General features: G+C 40.6%; 1 protein-coding gene across 1 annotated transcript in view; it reads right to left on the reverse strand.

Annotated features, from left to right (window-relative positions):
• Positions 1-7,672: 7,672 nt before the first annotated feature.
• Positions 7,673-19,738, reverse strand: part of PREP (prolyl endopeptidase) — a 61,494-nt gene continuing 49,428 nt past the window's right edge. Inside the window, exons 12-15 of the mRNA XM_033143515.1 lie at positions 18,396-18,490; positions 12,070-12,201; positions 9,720-9,876; positions 7,673-8,403 (exon numbers count right to left, since the gene is read on the reverse strand). Of these exons, the coding sequence (XP_032999406.1) occupies positions 8,109-8,403; positions 9,720-9,876; positions 12,070-12,201; positions 18,396-18,490 (679 nt within the window). The 3' untranslated portion in view covers positions 7,673-8,108. The remainder of the gene's footprint in view (positions 8,404-9,719; positions 9,877-12,069; positions 12,202-18,395; positions 18,491-19,738) is intronic.

Consider the following 19,738-nt stretch of genomic DNA (forward strand, 5'->3'; position numbering starts at 1 on the left):
GGTACTGCAGTTTGAAAGGAACAATAGAAAATGGGAGAGAATCAGGGTTTTCTTTTTTCAATTGGAATTCACTGGAACTCAGTTCTGGCACCTCTCAGGTGTGCACCATTTCCGTTATAAGAGAACAAGGGAGGCCTCCGTGGTGAGTTCCAGCACCTCTTTTTCTGGAAAAATAGCACTGGAGGGAAGCACTAGCAGTATAAGCAGGAAAACGAACAGAATATTCTCCATATCTGAATGTGCCCTAAGACATAGAGATGACTGAAAGTATGAGAAAAAAGAAAGTGTATCAAAAAGCACCGATAAATCCCGATATATCTTGAGTACAGTACAAAGATCAGCTTCGTTGACTACTACAGCTGGATAGATACATTGCCTTGGGGTTAATGAAGTTGCCGTTATAATATGTGAATTACTAATATGAGGAAGAAGGAAGAGGAAACTGAGAAACGTATTGTGGAAGGTTAATCTGTGAAGCAGTTACTACTCTAAAATTCAGGGTGCTAATTATCTCAATAATTCAAGGTGTATACAAGGTGAAAACAGCTAGAAGACTAGCATGACAAATTAGAGCTGATAATGTAAAAACAAATGAGAGAGAAAGTAAAGGAGGGCAATTTGTTGAGCTCAAAACAGGCAGTAAGTGTGCTGTTGTAAGCTGTTTTTCTACAGGATGATTTAAAAAATCAGGTAAGGCTAATGATAGAATGTGAGACATGAAGTTAAATAACACTGGGGAATATGCATGACTTGAAAAAAGCAGGATTGTGGTGCTTTTTTATTTCACCTTTATTTTTGGTGAAGTGCTGACAGGAATATCTCCATCCAGAGAGAGAGATTAGATCTCTTGAGATGTTAATTAACAGATATATTGTGTGATAACCCCAAACAAACCTTTGGTCATTCGTGAGATTTGAAAATGAGAAGAATTCTTTAGAACAATTGACTCTTTGAGCAATGCCTTAGGCAACGATGTGGAAGGTGCAGTAATGCCAAGTTCATGCAGTGACCAATTTAAATGTTAACATTAAAAATAACATTGTAGAATCCAGTTGGTACCCTTGCGCTCACAGGAAGGCATTCTATCTAGTGGAGGTGTCCACTATTGGAAGAAGATGGGAGGTGTATTTGCTGATTCCAGCTCCCATCATTCCCAGAAATGTGTTCCTGTGTGTTAGAGGACTCTCCAGAACAAGGTGGAAAGTGGCATGAGGTGCTTCAGGGGAAGGGGGTGGGAAGAGAAAAAGCCACCTCCTCTGGATTTGAACCAAGTGTTATCTTGTCCAGCATTTATTTTGGCCAACCAAATGACTTCAAGCTCTGCCTAAAACAGAACCTGCCCTCAGTACCTGGAATTAAGAGGTAGGCTGCAATTCTACATAGAATTTCTACCTAACCATCATGGGATAGACAAATTTAGGCAGGATTTAAAACAGGGTAGACTAACTTAGGCACCGGGACGCGGGTGGCGCTTTGGTGTAAACCACTGAGCCTTGGGTTTGCCGATCGGAAGGTCGGCAGTTCAAATCCCCGCGACGGGGTGAGCTCCCGTTGCTCAGTACCAGCTCTTGCCAACCTAGCAGTTCGAAAGCACATCAAAGTGCAAGTAGATAAATAGGTACTGCTCTGGCGGGAAGGTAAACGGCATTTCTGTGTGCTCTTCTGGTTTCGCCCGAAGTGGCTTAGTCATGCAGGCCACATGACCTAGAAAAACTGTGTGCAGACAAATGCCGGCTCCCTCAGCCAGTAAAGCAAGATGAGTGGCGCAACCCGAGTTGTTCACAACTGCACTTAACTGTCAGGGGTCCTTTGCCTTTTTAACTTAGGCACCATTGCTCTACTAATGGCTTTCCAAGCTAATAGACAACACCACTACAAATGCAGTGAATTATGCAATATGTGAAGAATATATTCTTTTGGCTGCTGGCAATCCAATTTTATTTATTACATTTCTATATTGCCTTTCCTCCAGGAAACTCAAGGTAGTGCTCATGACCCCCCCCCCACAACATTTTATCCTCACAATATCCCTGGGGGACCTATTGGGTTGAGAGATAGTGGCTGTCCCAAGGTGAGGTTCATGGCTAAGGATTTGATCTTGGGTCTCTCCAACCCTAGTTCATGCTACCCTGGCTCTCCAGTTCATTACATGACTGTATGTGTCAGAGAAACATTGCTCTTTCCCCTACACCATTCAAGAACAAACTAGATATGATGTGAGAGAGCCATGGCTATCCCAGTTCAAATAATTTAAGGTTCAGGAGTGCTCTGGTCCATTCTGTTAGTATCCTATCTTAAGCTGGCATTTCCCTTTCTAGTTAGCCGGCCTGGTGATTCAGTGCCTTCCAAATCCAAGCTTCATGTTGAACATTCAGTGCATCTTGTGTGTACAGCACTGATCCCCAATCAGCAACAAAACCTCTGTGTCGTATTGTTTTGGAGAGCTATACTAAAACCATGAAGAGGTAGATAGCTTGGAGGCAGAGCACATGCTGTGAATACAGAAAGTTCCAGGTTCAGTTTCTAGCATGTCCAGCAGTAGGAAAAAGCTCTCTGCCTGAGGCCCACCACCCAGCAAAGAAAACAGTTTCAGGCTAGAAGAGGAAAGAGCATCACCTCATTTAAAGCAGCTTCCTATGTTTTTGCTGGCAGCTTGGACTGACTTGTTTTAAAATGCCTGCATCAGAGAAACCGGCTTCCCACTCAGAGTCAATCATGAATACACAAAAGGCTTGTGCGTGAATGGGAATATGATTCAGAGTGAACACAAGAGTTGTCAGCTTTTCCTTGGAGCGTATTTCTTTCTCTAAACCTTATGGTGTATTATTTTTGTAAGGAGGAAGCAGAGAGAGAACAGCTTATCAGAGCAGCCAACTTGAAAAGACAGTCATACCCCCTGGCGTCTCTCAGGCATGCACATTGGCACACTACTACTGTCAGCCATCAAACATTCTCTTAAAAGAAATTGCTCTGAGGACTGGATCGTGGGCAGGCTTTCTGTTAAAGAGAAACAGGGGGAACCCTCCATACATTCCATAATCTGAGAAGCATTTTATTGACTGGCAATAGAAAAATGGATAAATGGGCTTAGGAACTAGCCTGTTCCTATTAACTGTTACAAGATCTGGATAACAGCATTGTGTGAATGGATCTGCCAGCAACAAGCTGCCTCTCTCCATAGAAACCTATCTGGACTGAGATCATCTTCTGAGGGCCTTCTTTGTGTGCCTCCTCCTTGAGAAGTCCAGAGGGTGGCAGTACAAGGAAGGGCCTACTCTGCAGTGGCTCCGCATCTGTGGAATGCTCTCCCCAGGGATGTTCACCTGGCACCTTCATTATACACCTTTAGATGCCAGACAAAAACGTTCCTTTATAACCAGGCCTTCGGTTGATTTGATTTGACATCCTATGCCCTTTTAAAATGTGGGGTTTTTTGGGGGGGGGCTATTGGGTTGTTTTTATTTTGATTATGCATTTGTGGTTTTATATTTTGATTTTATTCTGTGAACCGCCCTGAGACCTCTGTGTATAGGGTAGTATATAAATTCAACAAATAAATAAAATAAAATAAATAAGCAGTTTTCCCGCATGGGCTGCAGTGCCAAAAATTATTCTCATACTGTTTATTCTTTTGGACACTGCTGGTCCAGCAGTGATCAGGACACTGAACTGGTTCCTTGTTCTGAGCCCAGTCTTGGTGAGAAGAGGACACCAAACATGAAGCCAGCAAGCAGTAAACTATTGAACTAAATTCCGCAGCATTGAGTCATGTAGAACCAGAACGAAGACCAAGAGCACCTTTCCCTGGGCCTAAGGAACTGAGGGTCTCCCATACTACCTCATCATTCCAACAGCACAGGGGATGCACCAGGTGGGAGGCCAGGTAACACAACAGAAGTGATTGTCTTCATGACAGACAGTTGATCCTTTAATAAGTTTTCCAAAAGGAGGTGGGGCATAGGAGAGGTGAATGGGAGCCAGAGGCTCAAACAACCTTATTTCACATCAAACCATTTTTGGAGCACATGGCCTACAAGGAGCTCTCCATGGTGCTGCAAGAAGGGAGCTGCCTTGGTTCCTGAATATCATGGGAGCACATGTATGTTAGCCAATTTTCCACATGGAAAGGTGGAATGTAAATGTAAAAGCAAAGAAATAAACTGAGTTCTCACAATTTCCAGGTGTTTTTCATGCACACCAAGCTGCATCCACATAAGATGTTTTGAAAGTTAAATAGCAGTTACACAATAATACTAGGTTGTTTACCACCTATTTCTCTGACATGCAAGATTGTCACTGCATCCCTGTTTTTATAATATGGCTTCACTGGTTTTTATGTTGTGTTTCTGTATACTGTTTTTATGTTGTATTTTTGTATACCACTTACTTTTAAATATTCAGAAATGCCTTTAACTAATTAAAATAATAAAATTTAAAACATTTCCATCTTTCCAATGCACATTTAAGACTCTTTTAGGTTAAGAAGAACCATTTAAGGTTTTAAAAGTCCCTGCCCAGATAGGGGCACAACTGGGCCACCAGCCAAAGCTGATGGAAGGCAGTCCATTCCACTGAGGCCACCTGAGCTTCAAGTGAAAGCAAAGGATCCAGAAGTCCCCCTCCCCCAAGCTATGAACCTGCTCCTTCAAAGGGAATGTAACTCCATCAATATCAGGCAGTTGCTTTAGGAAGGAAATGCTGGGGTGGAGGGAGAGAAAAGGACACATCTTCACCACCCCATTAAAACGGCATTTGTTATTTGCTACGGGTATGACAAGTTGCCTCATGCTAGGAAGTAATGTAAAAAGGGTAATGAAGTAGAAAGCGCTGTTCTTCATTTAAGTGTTGCCAGCTGACATTCTGAAAAGCTCCCTCAGTTTGTGGTAAAGTAGCAAGACAAATGGCTAATGCTCTTCACAGCTGGCTGGCCTGGATGTGCTAGAGATCACCATTTGTCAAATGGTAACTTAAGAGCAGCAGGCATGGAATGACTACTTTGTACGTCAGGGGTGGGGGAACATCATTCAGCCCAATGACCACATTCCCTTCTGAAGGACACGTGCTGGTGTGGGCAGGGCCAGAGGACAAAACCGACACAGCAATTAATGTAGTCATTTTGGCAATTTCCTTTTCTTCTTTTAGCACGCCTTTCACGCTTTTGTCATCCAAATGCCCCGAACTGCGTCCCTAGCTGGTTTCCTGCTTCTAATGTTCTTTTTATAATGATATCACTGTTTGGGGTGTATGAAGGTGCTAGGGGAGGAGGAGGGGCAGTGGCTCTGGTGGGGGGCAGACCATGTTCCTTCTGGGGTAGTTTGTCCACTTTTGGTCCCAGAGCAAACTCCTTTACCCCACTGAAGGCTTTTAAAAAATCATGCCAAATGGTAAAAAAATTTTTTTTTTACTAAGTCACAAGGCAAGATAAGTGATGGTGGACTGGGTGTTAAGAGTTGTATATGTGCTTTGTGGTAGCGTACCTTGGATCACCAACATATTTTGTGACTTTTTGATGTTCTTAGGGAGGTTTAGTGAGTGGCTGGATGTTCCAGAGACAAATAAATATTCAAATTTTTGAAGTATGAAAGTAAGGTCTAACAATCCATTTCTTTCAAGATAAAATATGAAAGGTCTGGATTTTCCATGGGAAAGGATCATGTCAGTATATAAAAATGAAGTCGCTTGTAAACCACAGTTGTATTGTTGTCAGCTTTAGATCAAAGGTTAATTGTTCCGCAGCATTATTGTATCTATTCTGGCAGTTAATGCATAATCATTCCTCACAAGAGGAGGAAGTCTTATTTTAAGCTGGTGGGCAACATGCACGCACTCCAATACCCCAATACATCAAGGGGAGATATATCCTATCAATATGGCTGCCATATCCTACACACATCCAGCCCAGAACAGGTGGGGGAAGTCACAGTGCTCTGAAAAGCAGAGTGGTAACAGCTACAACCTCCCATCCTGTGTCCATGGCAACACCACCAGTGCCCACCAATCACATCATGTGCGGTGATGTCATGGGGATGATGTGTCAAATTGTGGAGATAAACATGGTGCAGTTTTGGAGGAGGAAACCACAGTAACTGTCAGCATTTTTCTCCCTTTCCCCTTAGGGGTTGCACTGGATCTCTCGGGGGGGGGGGGTGGCTTGTTCTGTGTCCAGGCTACAGACCTGCAAGGAAAAGTTGCTCATTGAGTGTTTGACTAGCAGTGGTAATGGTTAGAGTAGACTGCCTGGTCTTCCCAGGGAACTTACCTGCATAGCATGGCAAGCACATATTCTTTGAAGAGAGACACTTCTCCCAGCTGTTGGGAGTCTATAGCCATCGCTTGGACAAGACACAGCATTCACATACAGCTACGAGGAGGAGACGGTTGCAGGAGATAAACTTTCAAATTCACTTGGTTACCTGGCACGTGCTGTGTCCCATCACCCTTGTGTGCTCTAAGTGTGCATGATCTGAGGCTGGATAAATATAGGTCAATGCATCTCACTATCTGGAGTTATGGTGTCCCTCTGTGTGGTTTATGTACTGGTGGTATACTGAAATAGGGTGTCGACTGATTCAACAGCATATGACATGGGTGGAACAAGAGGCAGGGGAGAGGGGATGCTTTTTTCTTTTCCTCCCCGCTCTTTCTCCTTTCCATTTGAGTTGAATGGCAGACATTTCCTTTACATTAGCTCTGTAGCTGGTGGAAAGTTTTGCCAGTATTGTTCAGGGTGTACAGAATTTTGCTTAACTCTGCTCCTCCCATGTCCCACCCGCATCTCCACTCATTTTGGCTGATAGGAAGTGACAGCACAGCAGACCTGGTATGGCATTGTACTAGTGTGTCAGTGCAGTTACATGTCTGATGTAACCATGGTAGGGGTTAGTTCTGGCATACCTAAAGCTATGGGGTCATAATGTGTCATTATTGTAAGCATATTCTCTAAAGAACAATAGAAAGCAGAAGAAATGACAGGTGCTAATCAATCCTCCTTTCTTTTCACTCTCCCCCTCCTCCAAAGATGATTTACTTCCTTGGTATTTCAAACAAAAGGAAAGAAGAAACAGTGCCCTGCCTTGGACAGATGACATTTCCAAATCAAGATTTTACTGTAGAGAAAAACATTTACTATTTGTCAATCAAGAGTATATCAGACATTGAAAAATATTTCATTATATTAAAGGGAAAGCTTGATCTTCTCCTTTAGCATTTGGTAAGTATGTATAACTTAGGCACATCTTGAGAAAAGGACCATGTCTTAATGGCAGAACATTTATTTTGCACACAGGGCTCGGGTTCAACCCCTGCCATCTTCGGGAAGGGCTGGAAAAAACCTCTGGAGGGCTGCTGTTGACAACAGTGTGCCAATGATACCGTACTAGATGGATCAATGGTCTGAGGCAACTAGGGCAAATTCTTATCTTCTGAGAAAAGGCCTGAAGTACCAACACAGCCAAGAGAAACAGGGGCTCTTCCAGTTGCATTGCTACTCAATTTGCAGCACCTCTTTTTAACTGTAACAGCCCAGAGATTATAGATAACAAGACTGGTTAAAAATAGATGTTAAAAGGAAAAAGGTGTGTGTGTGTGTGTGTGTGTGTTGCAACTGCGTACTGATTCAAAGCAGTGCTGCATAAAAGCTCGACCTTTAAAAGAACTGACACACAACCTGAAATTACTCCGCATTTGTAATATAGTTATTTTAATGGAGAGGCATTGGCAATAATCCCAACACTCGTCGTGGCTGTAAAGAAAATACGAGTTGACAGTCTATACTGGAACAGTACTTACATTTAATTACGAGAGCGTTGGATATGTTTACAAGGAGAAAAACCACATTAAAACCTTTTCACCACCAACACCTTTGACTTTTAAGAATTCACGTTAACAGCGTCATCTGCAATCTGCCTAATTATCCAAACATGCTATTTAAAAGGTATGACTGGAACTAAAATGAAGAGCCAAGAGTAAACACTGAACAGAAGCAGAAGAGAGATAAAGTTCATGGGAAGCTGGGCGTGGCAGTTCTTAAATGTAAGTACTACACCAAGTGCTCCTGTATAGTTTTAAAATGTTGTTCAAGCCCTTGATTTAACTGAGACAGTAACGGCCTATTCTATCCATTCAAGATTTAGGCATCTTGCTATAAAGGCAAACATGTCAGATGCTTCCTCTATAACTTTGGCTGTGGGCTTCCCAGCCCCGTGGCCAGCCTTGGTGTCCACGTGAATTAGTAATGGGTTGGTTTGCTTGGGGCTTCGGCCTACGACATATTGTAGAGTAGCAATGAACTTCAGGGAGTGAAGAGGCACCACACGGTCATCATGATCAGCTGTTAGAAGTAAGGTGGCAGGATACTGAACTCCTTCTCCTTCCGGAATTTTGATATTGTGGAGTGGAGAATACCTGTTCGAGGGACACACATTTGTTGGAGATTTGATAAAATGCTGCCAACTTGGCAGGAAAGTGGGAAAAGAATAAGGAATCCTAGGGGCTGGGAACATGATCGACTTATTCAAGACATTTCTATACCATCTAATTATTTGCATTTTTAAGTGGTGTAAAACAAACAAACAAACAAAACCCACAAAAAATGAGACAATAGGACAATTATCACAAAACCAAATGCTATCTTAAAATGCCTGCTGGAACAAATAAGTCTTAATCATCTGCATAAAGTTGAGCGAGGAGGATGCGGACTAATCTCAGCTGGGGAGGTTTTCCACTGGCCTGGGCCCATCACACTATATGAACGACTTCTACATTGAGCTGTGCATCTGTGCTGGGGGGCGGGGGCACCAACAGAGATTTCCTCAAAGATCTCTGCGATATGGCCAAGGCAGCCCTCAAGATATCCTGGAGCCGTGTTGTTAGGCTCCTTGTAAATTAATGCAAGAACCTTGAACCTGGCCTTGGTGATGCATGGGCAGCTAGTGCATATGTGCTAGTGCTCTGAGAATTAGTTCTTGTTGAGAAATGGGATGTCAGGATCTAGAAAAGGAAGATACACGTGGCCTACTGACTCATTCCAATCCAACAGTTGGCAGGAAAGGTTGAAAGGGGCTCCTTAAATTTTATGGTAGTTTCCCCCTCCTCCCTTTTTGTGTGTGTATTTGGCTGACAACAAGAGGAGGATGTAAGAGTACACAGGGCAGTTAACTTGGGGATAAAGTGGCAAATTTTATTCCAGGGATTGCTAGGAAATGAGACTGGAAATAAAAACTGCCATTATTGTAGGGCCCTATGGCAAGGCCACATTTAAAAAACTGTGTTCCGTTCTGATCACATCTCAAAAGGGGAAACTACTTATGATCACCAGCTGTTCAGAACACTTCATTGGCTTTCAAAGCTGATTAAAGGTTGTAGCCATAAAACACCCCCCCCCCACACACGGTAAAACTAAGTGGAGTTAAAATGTTAACTGCATTCCTAACATATTGGGAATACCTTTCACCATCCCAGTCTCAATATATTTATTTTGAAGTAATTTCTGCTGATCATATAGAGTTTATCTCCAGGTCAATGTACTCAGAATTGCAAGCTAAGTTGCCAACATGTGAGAAATTTACTGAACACAAGAGATAATGTATAAATGAATGCATCCTGGATTTATGATGTCACTTAACGATGTGATTTTCAATTACTGAGAGAAAATAAGGGGTGACTGTCAGGAAGGCAGTGGTGAATATAAACCAGGAAAAACAAAACAAAACTCCACTTACTTGTACAGCCAGGCAAACTGTTCTTTATAATCGGAGCAGCCAAAGTCTGTTGTCCAAGCATGACCAATGGTGAATTTGTGGAATTTTAACATGTCCATCACTCCTACTTGAGCAATAACACAGCCAAATAGATCAGGACGCTGATTGGCACAGGCAGCTGGAGAGTGGAGGAAAACACACCCAACCCAAATTGAATCTAATGTTTAAAGCAGCTAGCAGTGCTAATATCTACAAGTAGCAGTTATAAAGGTAGCAATCAGAGGATGTCAACATTTGAAACATGTAAGGGCAAACTTGCATAGGAACAGATCAGGGGCGAAAGAGGATGAGATGCAGGAGCACCTGCATCCATTCTGTGGGGAACTGGAATCCATGAAGCTGCCTTTATGACAAAAACAAATCTGCATGTTTAGAACATGCTGAACGTTAATCTGCTGAACATAAAGGAAGGAAAGGCAATTTCATGCAGACAAGGAGCAACTGGGGGATGGTGCAAAATCTTTCTCCACTTGTTCCAAGGATGGGGGACCCTGTGGCCTTCCAGATGTTGTCAAACTTCATGTGTTTGGCCACCCAGTTGTTACCCTATTAACTTTAGTGGCAATGTTCTGTGGAGTCAGCTCCAATCAGTCCAAAGCAGTGCCGATAATCTGTGCTGAGCTCAACAAGTGACGCATCGGCACTGAACAGCCATTTAAAGAGCCTATTATTAAAGAGTTTGTCCTTGTGTTTCCCAAGGACTTGAAGAGGAAGAACTTGAAATAAAAACAAAAGATTAAGGAAACACAGCATTTTTAGAGCAGCAAGTCTACCGAGAAGAGAGGGGTTAAGGGCCTTTCAAGATTTCAGACATTTTCAACGGCTGGTGAAAAATTTAACTGGAACCGTATGCTCAGGTTCCAGGGGACTGATATGCCCAAATATTGGAGAGTGTCAGGTCTAAATACCCACAAGCCATTTTGCAGGCTAAGAATTCATGGGGTAAACATGCCAGTACACAGGCTGTTTTACTGAAATTAAACAAAAACCTGAGACAGTCCCAGATTGGTTAATTTTCTCAACAATGGGATGGAATGCAGCGGTGGTCAGGAAGAAAAAACACACTTGTGTGAGCAGTGGGTTTCCTACAGGCATCTGGGTGGCCGCTGTGAAAACAAGATGCTGGACTAGATGGGCCATTGACCCAATCTAGCAGGATCTTCTAATGAATCAGTCCCTAGTTATAAGGCATGAATGCTCCCCTAGAGCTGTGTATATCATAAGAATATTATACACTTCATACTGTTAGTCTCACAACATTCCTAAGAAAAGGTGGAAGAGGAACAGACTTCTTGGTACCATCAACATGGTTTTGGGAAGGAAATGGACTTGGCAAAAGATTACTGTTTTGAGATAAGGCTCTTGTATTAAGACATTTATCACACTAATTTTGGAATTGTTTTCTAAATAAAGCCCTAAAAATTCTGCCATAGGCTTTAAAATGGTGAGGTTGCGTGGATTTGGGGTATATGCTACAGTCATATTTCAAATATAATTCCATGATTATGCAGTCAGACCCATAAGAAATAAAGAAAAACTGAGAATGGAACTCAAAACTGTAATGCCTAAAACCAATTACGTATAAGACTACTTTTTAATCCAGGAAAACCTTCTCAAAAGTCGGGGGTCGTCTTATACTCGACCACAGATTCTCCACCCGGCGTATATCTCAAACTCTATATTTTAACTGGAAAAGTTGGGGGTCGTCTTATACGCCAGAAAATACGGTAGTGCTTGTTGCGTATGTGCTGTTCTAGGAAAGATCCACTTGTGCAAAAGGTTTCCACTGTGCATGAAAAGGGGAACAGGTGATAATCTACCATTGCCATAACAAGGCTTTGGTCCTTGATAAACATAAGGACAAAATACTTCAAAATAGGAGTGTGTGGGCTGAATCAGAGTTAGTGGCAACTAGTGATGCTAAAGTCAGCTCTGACTAGTTATTTTTTGAAATGAATTTGCTCTTTCCTTCCCTAACTACTTAAAAAATAAAAATAAAGTGTTTTGTATGAAGCCAGTTCTACCCTACAGGAAGAACAGACAGATGCCTCAGTGCAGTAATTATGTGTGCAGCTCATAAAGGCAGATGTTTTCTTAAATGGCCAATTGGTATTCTGCAGGCCTAGACAATATTTGGGTATTGCACTAATTACTTCAGTTTGTTAACAAATGGTGCAATGTCCAACTTGTGTGGGGAGGGAAACGTCCTTCCGGAGCTTATCCTCTTGAGTCCTCCATTTACATGACATTAAATTCACTTAGCTTTGTCATTTTTTAAAAAAGGAAAAGGAAGCAGACAGCCTCTTCTTACCCACTAAGAGACCCCCATTTGAACCTCCATTGATAGTCAGTTTCTTTGGAGAAGTATACCCCTCTTTGATAAGATACTCAGCTGCACACTGAAAGTCATCAAAGCAGTTTTGCTTATTGGCCAGGATACCACCTAAATGGAAACAAAGCAAGCAGAATTTGCGATATTCATAACCTAAACGATGCATGGAGAGTTAGACACCCTCTGGAGAGAGAATATACTCATTTCTCAGATCCTAATTGCTCCGCAGGGAGAATAGATGGGATTTGGATACCCAAAGATCTCACATTAAAAACAAATAAGGTTGAAATTCAACCCAAAACAATATCAGATCACAACGCAGTCTTTCTTTGGCTACAAGAAAAAGGCAAGGGAAACAGAAGGTGGAAATTAAATGAGACCTTACTATATGATGAAAATATATTAAATAGAGCTAAAAAAACATTGGAGGAATTTTGGGAGTTAAACCTAAACAAAGGTACTGATATAAAAATGGTCTGGGACGCAGGTAAGGCGGTCCTTAGGGGTTTTTTTTTATAAAAGAGAACATAATACGAAATAAACAAAAGGAAAAAAGAAAACAAGAAATCTTAAATGAGATTCTTAAAAACGAAAAGGAACTTTATAAAAAACCAGAGGACCAGGACATTAAGAGAAATATTAAACTCTTACAATCGCAGTTTGCAATGATAATGAACGGAGAGATTGAATGGAAAATTAAATTGCTAAAGCAGAAGAATTTTGAATTTGCGAATAAACCAGGAAGACTGTTGGCGTGGAAATTAAAAAAACAACAGAGTGACAGAATAATAAACAGAATCAAAATAGAGGATAAGATAATAACGGATCCGAAAGAAATTGGAAAGAGTTTTGTTAACTTTTTTAGAAATCTTTACAGAGAGGGAGATGAAACCCCAGAGGATATAAAGGAATACTTGGATCAAAACAACCTTCCAGAAATTACACCAGATCAAAATAAGATGTTAAACGAGCCAATTACAATATTTGAGATACAGCAGGCAATTAAGAACGCTAAGGTAGGGAAAACGCCGGGACCAGATGGGCTCCCAGCAAGTTATTATAAAAAACTGGAGGACACCCTGTCGGAACCTTTGAAAAGAGTTATGAACAATACTATGCAGACAGGTAATTTGCCCGAATCCTGGAAAGAAAGTTTCATTACACTGATTCCGAAACCTGGAGCGGACATGTTGGCAATAACTAATTTTAGACCCATTTCGTTACTTAATAATGATTACAAACTCTACGCTTATATATTGGCAAAAAGAATGGAAAAAGCTCTACAAAAAATTATACATAAAGACCAAGCGGGGTTTCTTCCCGGCCGCCTTATGCAGAACAATATTAGGAGCATAATTAACATCTTGGAATATTTGGACTTGCATATTGATAAACCATCTACAATAATGGCGGTCGATGCCGAAAAGGCATTCGACAACGTTTCGTGGAGATTTATGACAGTTTTATTAAGAAGGATGAAATTTGGGGAAGAAATTAGTAAAGGTATTCAAGCTATTTATACCAAGCAGAGGGCAAAAATTATAATTAATGGCAATATTACAGAAGACTGTGAAATAAACAAGGGAACCAGACAGGGTTGCCCTCTCTAGCCTCTTATCTTTATTTTGGTCATGGAGGTGTTAAATAAGAAATTAAGAGATGAAAAGACCATCAAGGGAGTAACCTTAGGAAAAAATACGTACAAACTACGGGCATTTGCCGATGATCTGATTATAACAACTGAGGATCCTAAAGAAAGTTTAATAAAAGTGTTGGAAATAATAAAATCATTTGGAAAAGTTGCGGGATTTAAATTGAATTTAAGTAAGACCAAGTTGTTGGCTAAGAACATGTCACCTGGAGAAAAAGAGGAAATTGAAAAACTAACAAAAATTAAAGTATGTCAAAAGATAAAATACTTGGGAATTTGGATATCCACAAAAAACATAAATTTATATGAGGATAATTATGTGAAAGTATGGACTGACATCAAAAAGAACATGGAAACATGGAGCAAGCTGAAATTATCCTTTTGGGGACGCATCTCAGTGGTTAAAATGAATATTCTACCCAAGCTACTGTTCCTTTTTCAATCTATCCCTATTATAGGGAATATAAGTTGTATTGAGGCCTGGCAAAAGGAAGTTTCCAAATTTATCTGGGCTGGAAACAGACCAAGAATTAAACATACTCTTTTAATAGATCACAAAAACAGAGGAGGATTTGGGCTCCCAGATTTCAGATTATATTATGAGGCTGCGTGCCTCTCTTGGATCAAAGACTGGTGCCAATTGGAAAATACGGAACTCTTAGACTTAGAAGGGCATGACAACCGTTATGGTTGGCATGCCTATTTACAGTACGATAAAGTAAGAGTACATAAAGGCTTTAGGGGGCACATAATAAGAAATGCTTTATTTAAAGTCTGGGAAAGATACAAAGGACTTTTAGAACCCAAAACTCCCAAATGGATTTCCCCTGAAGAGGCTATTGTATTAAAGAAGAAGAACATGAAAGGGAATTGGCTAAAGTATAACGAGCTTCTAAAAGAAAAGGACAACCAAATAGCCCTAAGAGATTATGAGGAAATAAAAGAACATCTTACGAGCTGGCTTGACTATTATCAGTTACACGAAATTTTTAAAAAAGATAAAAAAATTGGATTCGCCGAAAAATCGTCAAAATTTGAAACGGAAATATTGAATTCTAAAACTAAGATAATATCTAAGATGTATCAAATCCTCTTAGAATGGAAGGTTCAAGAAGAAGAAGTAAAAGAAGTCATGGTCAGATGGGCTCAAGATATTGGCCACCCCATAATGTTACATCAGTGGGAAAAACTGTGGAAAACAACAATGAAGTTCACTGCATGTTACAGCATCAAAGAAAATATGTTAAAAATGCAGTATAGGTGGTACCTGACTCCGTCACGGCTCTCCAAAATGTATAAAAATCTAGCTAACAATTGTTGGCGTTGTGGAGAAGTCAACGGAGACATGTACCACATGTGGTGGACCTGTAAAAAGATCAAGGAGTTCTGGAACCTAATATATGAAGAACTTAAAAAAAATTTAGGAGTATCTTTCCTTAAAAAACCAGAGGCATTCCTCCTAAGTATCATTGAGAATGACATCCCAGAGAGCTCAAAAGAAATTTTTCTGTATGGAGCGGCAGCTGCAAGAACGCTGATAGCATTAAACTGGAAAGGGGAGTGCGTACCAAAAGTAAAAGAATGGCAATATAAATTTCAAGAGTATGTCGAGATGGCCCAGCTAACCAGTAGCTTGAGAGGAAATAATAGACAGGCATTTGTGAAAAAATGGGAGAGATATACAAAATACCTGCAAGGCATCCAAAATGGTATAAAGTCCGTGGTGGCCTTTGAATGATCCTGGAGGAAAATACACTAAGTCAGAAAAAGAAGCTGTGTTTGGTTTTGTAGAAGGTTTTGGAATTAAATAAAGGAGAAATGAAAATGTTATGTACTTTCAAGAGCAGAAAAGGAATGCTTATCAGGAAAGACAGGAAGTCTGTATGTGTGCATATGTGTGTTTTTTATGTATGAAATTAAAGTTTAGTTAAGGTTAATAACTTATGTTTAAGTTAAGAATTAAAGAAGAATTGTAATGTTGGTGGGTGTGGGTGTGGGTGTGGTGGTGAGGGTGGGTGTGTGTATAAAATAATAGAATAGTCGTTTTATATAATTCTTTATATGTTGTTATGCGTTAACGCTGTTATTGGTGCTATTCATGGCTGGTATCTTATGTTATATCATTATTGTTGTGTTGTTTGTGTTTTTGTTCTTTCTGCTTTTTGATTTTGTATCTATATTTTTTATACCCAGTATGATGAGTGTATGATCAGGTATTGTAAAAATAAATAAATAACAAACAGAAAAAAAAGGAAACCAAGCAAGCTAGTTAACCCTTTGAAAACACAGATACGCACACTTTTGATATTGCCGATTCAGAACAGGTACTCTAGGGTGTATCTACACACAAAAAGAATTGCTTGGATTGAATTTTTCAGCTCCACAAGTATTTTAATAATGTATGTAGTTGAGGAACACAAAAAAGATAATGAATATCACTTGCAACAGAGTTCAGAAGATGATCTTGCCAGTACCTTTAATGCTTTCAGAAGGCTTGAATAATACATACCTATGCTAAAGACTTGGGGGGGGGGGGAGGAAGGAAAGCAGAGACCAGGTAATGTTCCTAATAACTGATCACATCTAAAAGCGTCACACCGTACACTGCAGACAAAACAGCAACGTGCATTTCTGACTGAGGTTTGTCTTAATGGGAAATCGACATCATCCAGCTCATTTATGGTATTTCAAGCTTATAGGCTTATAAACTTTATAGTTGCAAAAAAGTAAAAGAAAAAGTAAAAAACCCATAAATTTTCATTCATGTGGTGATCAGGGCTAGAGAAATTTATCTTCCTTTTGAGATCTGGCATCTATCCACTGCAGATCAACAAAGAACTTGAGGTGCACAGCTAAAGGTATCAAAACAAAGAAAAGCACAACACTATCATAAACACAACTGTATGGGAATGCAGAGATGTTTAAGAGCTAGTCTGCTTTTTCCCCCGTGCAGCAAGATCTGTTTTCTTGCCTACCCTCCTACCTTTCCTTGTTCCAAATCTAGCAAACATTTTATTCCCTCCCTTCCACTCAGTAGATAGGTTTTTTTTTTCAAGTTAATGAAAATAAATAAATCAGGTGGAACAAAATAAATCTTACTGGGCAAGACATTTCCCTTGATTTTCACCAATAGTATACCCCTCTTTGATAAGATAAGGCATACTTCAAAACAAGTCAAAGCCATATTCACATTAAGATAATACAATAAAGCTTCTTAAATCCACGGGCAGAAAATGACATTATGCATAAAGGCTTGGATCCATAGTAGTCTTGCATGGGCAGAAGACACTAAGTCACAAAAGGTGCCCTTCCTTCTCTTGCTGCAGCACCCACATCACATCCCATTCTATTCTGGAAAATCCTCCAATGCTTAGAAGCTGCTTGGGGAGTAACAAGCAGCCGCAATGGGGAGTTCTGCTTATACATCTTTGATCCAAGGCAAGATGTACAGAATTCATATACATACTTCACATAAACACACAAAATAATTAAGATTACAATGTTGGATCTGTTAGGATGTAGCAGTAAACTATGGCTTATTGCTATGAGAACAAACCAATGCCTTGGACCCATGTGCTCCCTTCTCTCTACTTGTCTGATAGGACTGCAAGCACAAGATCAGAAGATTTCACTGCTATTTTCAATCAGCCCAGTTCATCCTTAAGTTTTTTTTTGTGGTTAATCTATGGTTTATTGAAATAAACCAGCTTCATAAATCAGGGTTTTAAGTTGGCTTATTTCAGAAAGCCACAACCACAGATTGTTCAAATTAATCAAAAACAGAAGTAAAGATTTGCAGTTTCATCCTTAACAGCTGTGCTGCAGGAAGAGAGAGTACATAAGCCTGCGGGAAGTTCTCATAATGATAAACTATAATTTATTATTACATCCTAATTTTTTGGATCCTAGCCACTAAAACAATTATTGTGGTGTGATCAAGGCAAATTTTTGTAATTTATAGTGGTTAATATATGTTAGGGTTGCCATATTTCAAAAAGTGAAAATCGAGACACAAAAGTTGTTGAGTTTCCTGGACATTCCAGGTGAAGCTTAGGCTACAGTGCCAAGCTCAATGAATATCAGTAATAGCTGCCCATGACACTTAAGAAACAACTGACTTCAACCTAATGCCAACACACAGTCTTGTGTGCAAATGAAACAGAAAAACCAGAGCCCTCCCACATAAAGGTTAACTTTATTAAGAACTCATTAAAGATCTACAGCTAATTTCCTGTTATTGAAGGGCACTTTGTTTTGGGGCAGTAATACTGTGTTTTCTCTTTCTGAAAACCCCAATTACTGGGAAACACTCCAGACTACAGAAGCAATTAAAATAATAATGAGGAACAAAACTGATGCAGTAATGGAGAAAATTATTTCGTAAATTAAGAAATATGGACATTTTCAAATAAATTTGTGATGGTGTTCCGGAGTCAAATTAAGGTAATAAAACAAAAACAAAACCAGACCACTGCAGTGGTTTAGCATGGAGACATACAAACATTTGACCTGCGGAAAGACAACCACTGTGCAACCCTTTACATGACTACACTCAGAAGCGAGTTCTGCTGAGAGTTGTGTGTATGTGTCCAGGATTGCAGACTGTTATTGAATAAAGCACTTTACATATGTTCTTGCACCAAAGAACTCTTACCTTTGTGCCAGGTCTCTCCATATTCACCACCTCCTCTGATATTAGCCACAGCTAGAATGCCACCCAGGTGTCTTACAAAAATGAGTCTTGATACACTGCAAATATATATATACACATACAAAGACAATTAATTGGTAAATATTTTCAGTGCTTGGCCTATGATGCTCAAAATGTAGCTGGAGGAGGAATATGTTCCCATTCATAGAATCAAAGAAATGGAAGGGAACCTGGGAGTCATCTAGACCAACTACCTGCAATGCAGGAATCTCAACTAGATCATGCATGGCAGATGGCCATCCGACCTCTGCTTAAGAACCTCCAGGGAAGGAGAGCCCACCACCACTCATGGAAGGAAAGAAAAATGAGAGAATTAGGAACACAGGAAGCTGCCTTATTCCACAGGTCCATCTAGCTCAGAATTGTCCACAATGAGTGGCAACAGCTCTCCAGCATTTCAGGCCAGGTTCTCTCCCAAGTCCTACCTTGGAGATGCTGGGGATTGATCCTGGGACCTCCTGCATGCAAGGCAGGTGATCTGCCACTAAGCGGCAATGCCTCCATTTAGACAAGCAGCTGGATTAGAACCAAGCCACTTCCTGGTCTTCCCACAGCACACTCTATGACGTCAGGGGCTCTGATGTATGGCCCAGGGTGTAAGAGATTTCTGCAGTGATGAGAAAGGAAGACACAATACCTCCCATGGGCCCTTGGACACCATCCAAGGGGTCACAGGAATGCTATTCAGTCTTCTTTGTACACGTCAGGTTAATTTAAAAAGCCAAAAGATGACTGATATTGAGGGAACAGAACCTTTAATGCCATTTTAATTCACAGGATACTGCCTGCCAGTTAATGATCCCTTTTTGGCAGGAGGTATTTAGATGTTCCAGCTCGACTCTAGGAAACTGATCTCTGTTTCTTCTTCTTCTTCACCCAACTAATGTTTGGATAGTTTCCTGCAACTTGGGCACAGTCAGTCCAACAGGAAGCTTGGCTGCACAAGATGTTCCTAACTACCAAAAAGAAACACACCATACAAGCAAATTGGGGGCAGTGGTAGAGGGTATGAGGGAGCCCTGTGACACTAGCAGAAGTCCTTGCATAAGCTGATGTAGCTGGTTAGCTGAATCTGGTCCAGAGTCTTTTATTTTTAAAGTGTGCATATTACTGTATCTGTATGTATATGTATGGCCCTCAAAACAAAGGCTAGGGTGCCCTTTTGATGTTCTTGTTTTCCATTGGCCAGCAGCTCTATTTCCACACTGGCTTCCAGCCCTTAGACCAGTTACAGGGAACGTTTTGTTTGTCCAGATGTTGCTGAGCTACAACTCCCATCAGCCCCA

The sequence above is a fragment of the Lacerta agilis genome, chromosome 3 (genome assembly GCF_009819535.1).
Source record: "Lacerta agilis isolate rLacAgi1 chromosome 3, rLacAgi1.pri, whole genome shotgun sequence".
NCBI lineage: Eukaryota > Metazoa > Chordata > Lepidosauria > Squamata > Lacertidae > Lacerta > Lacerta agilis.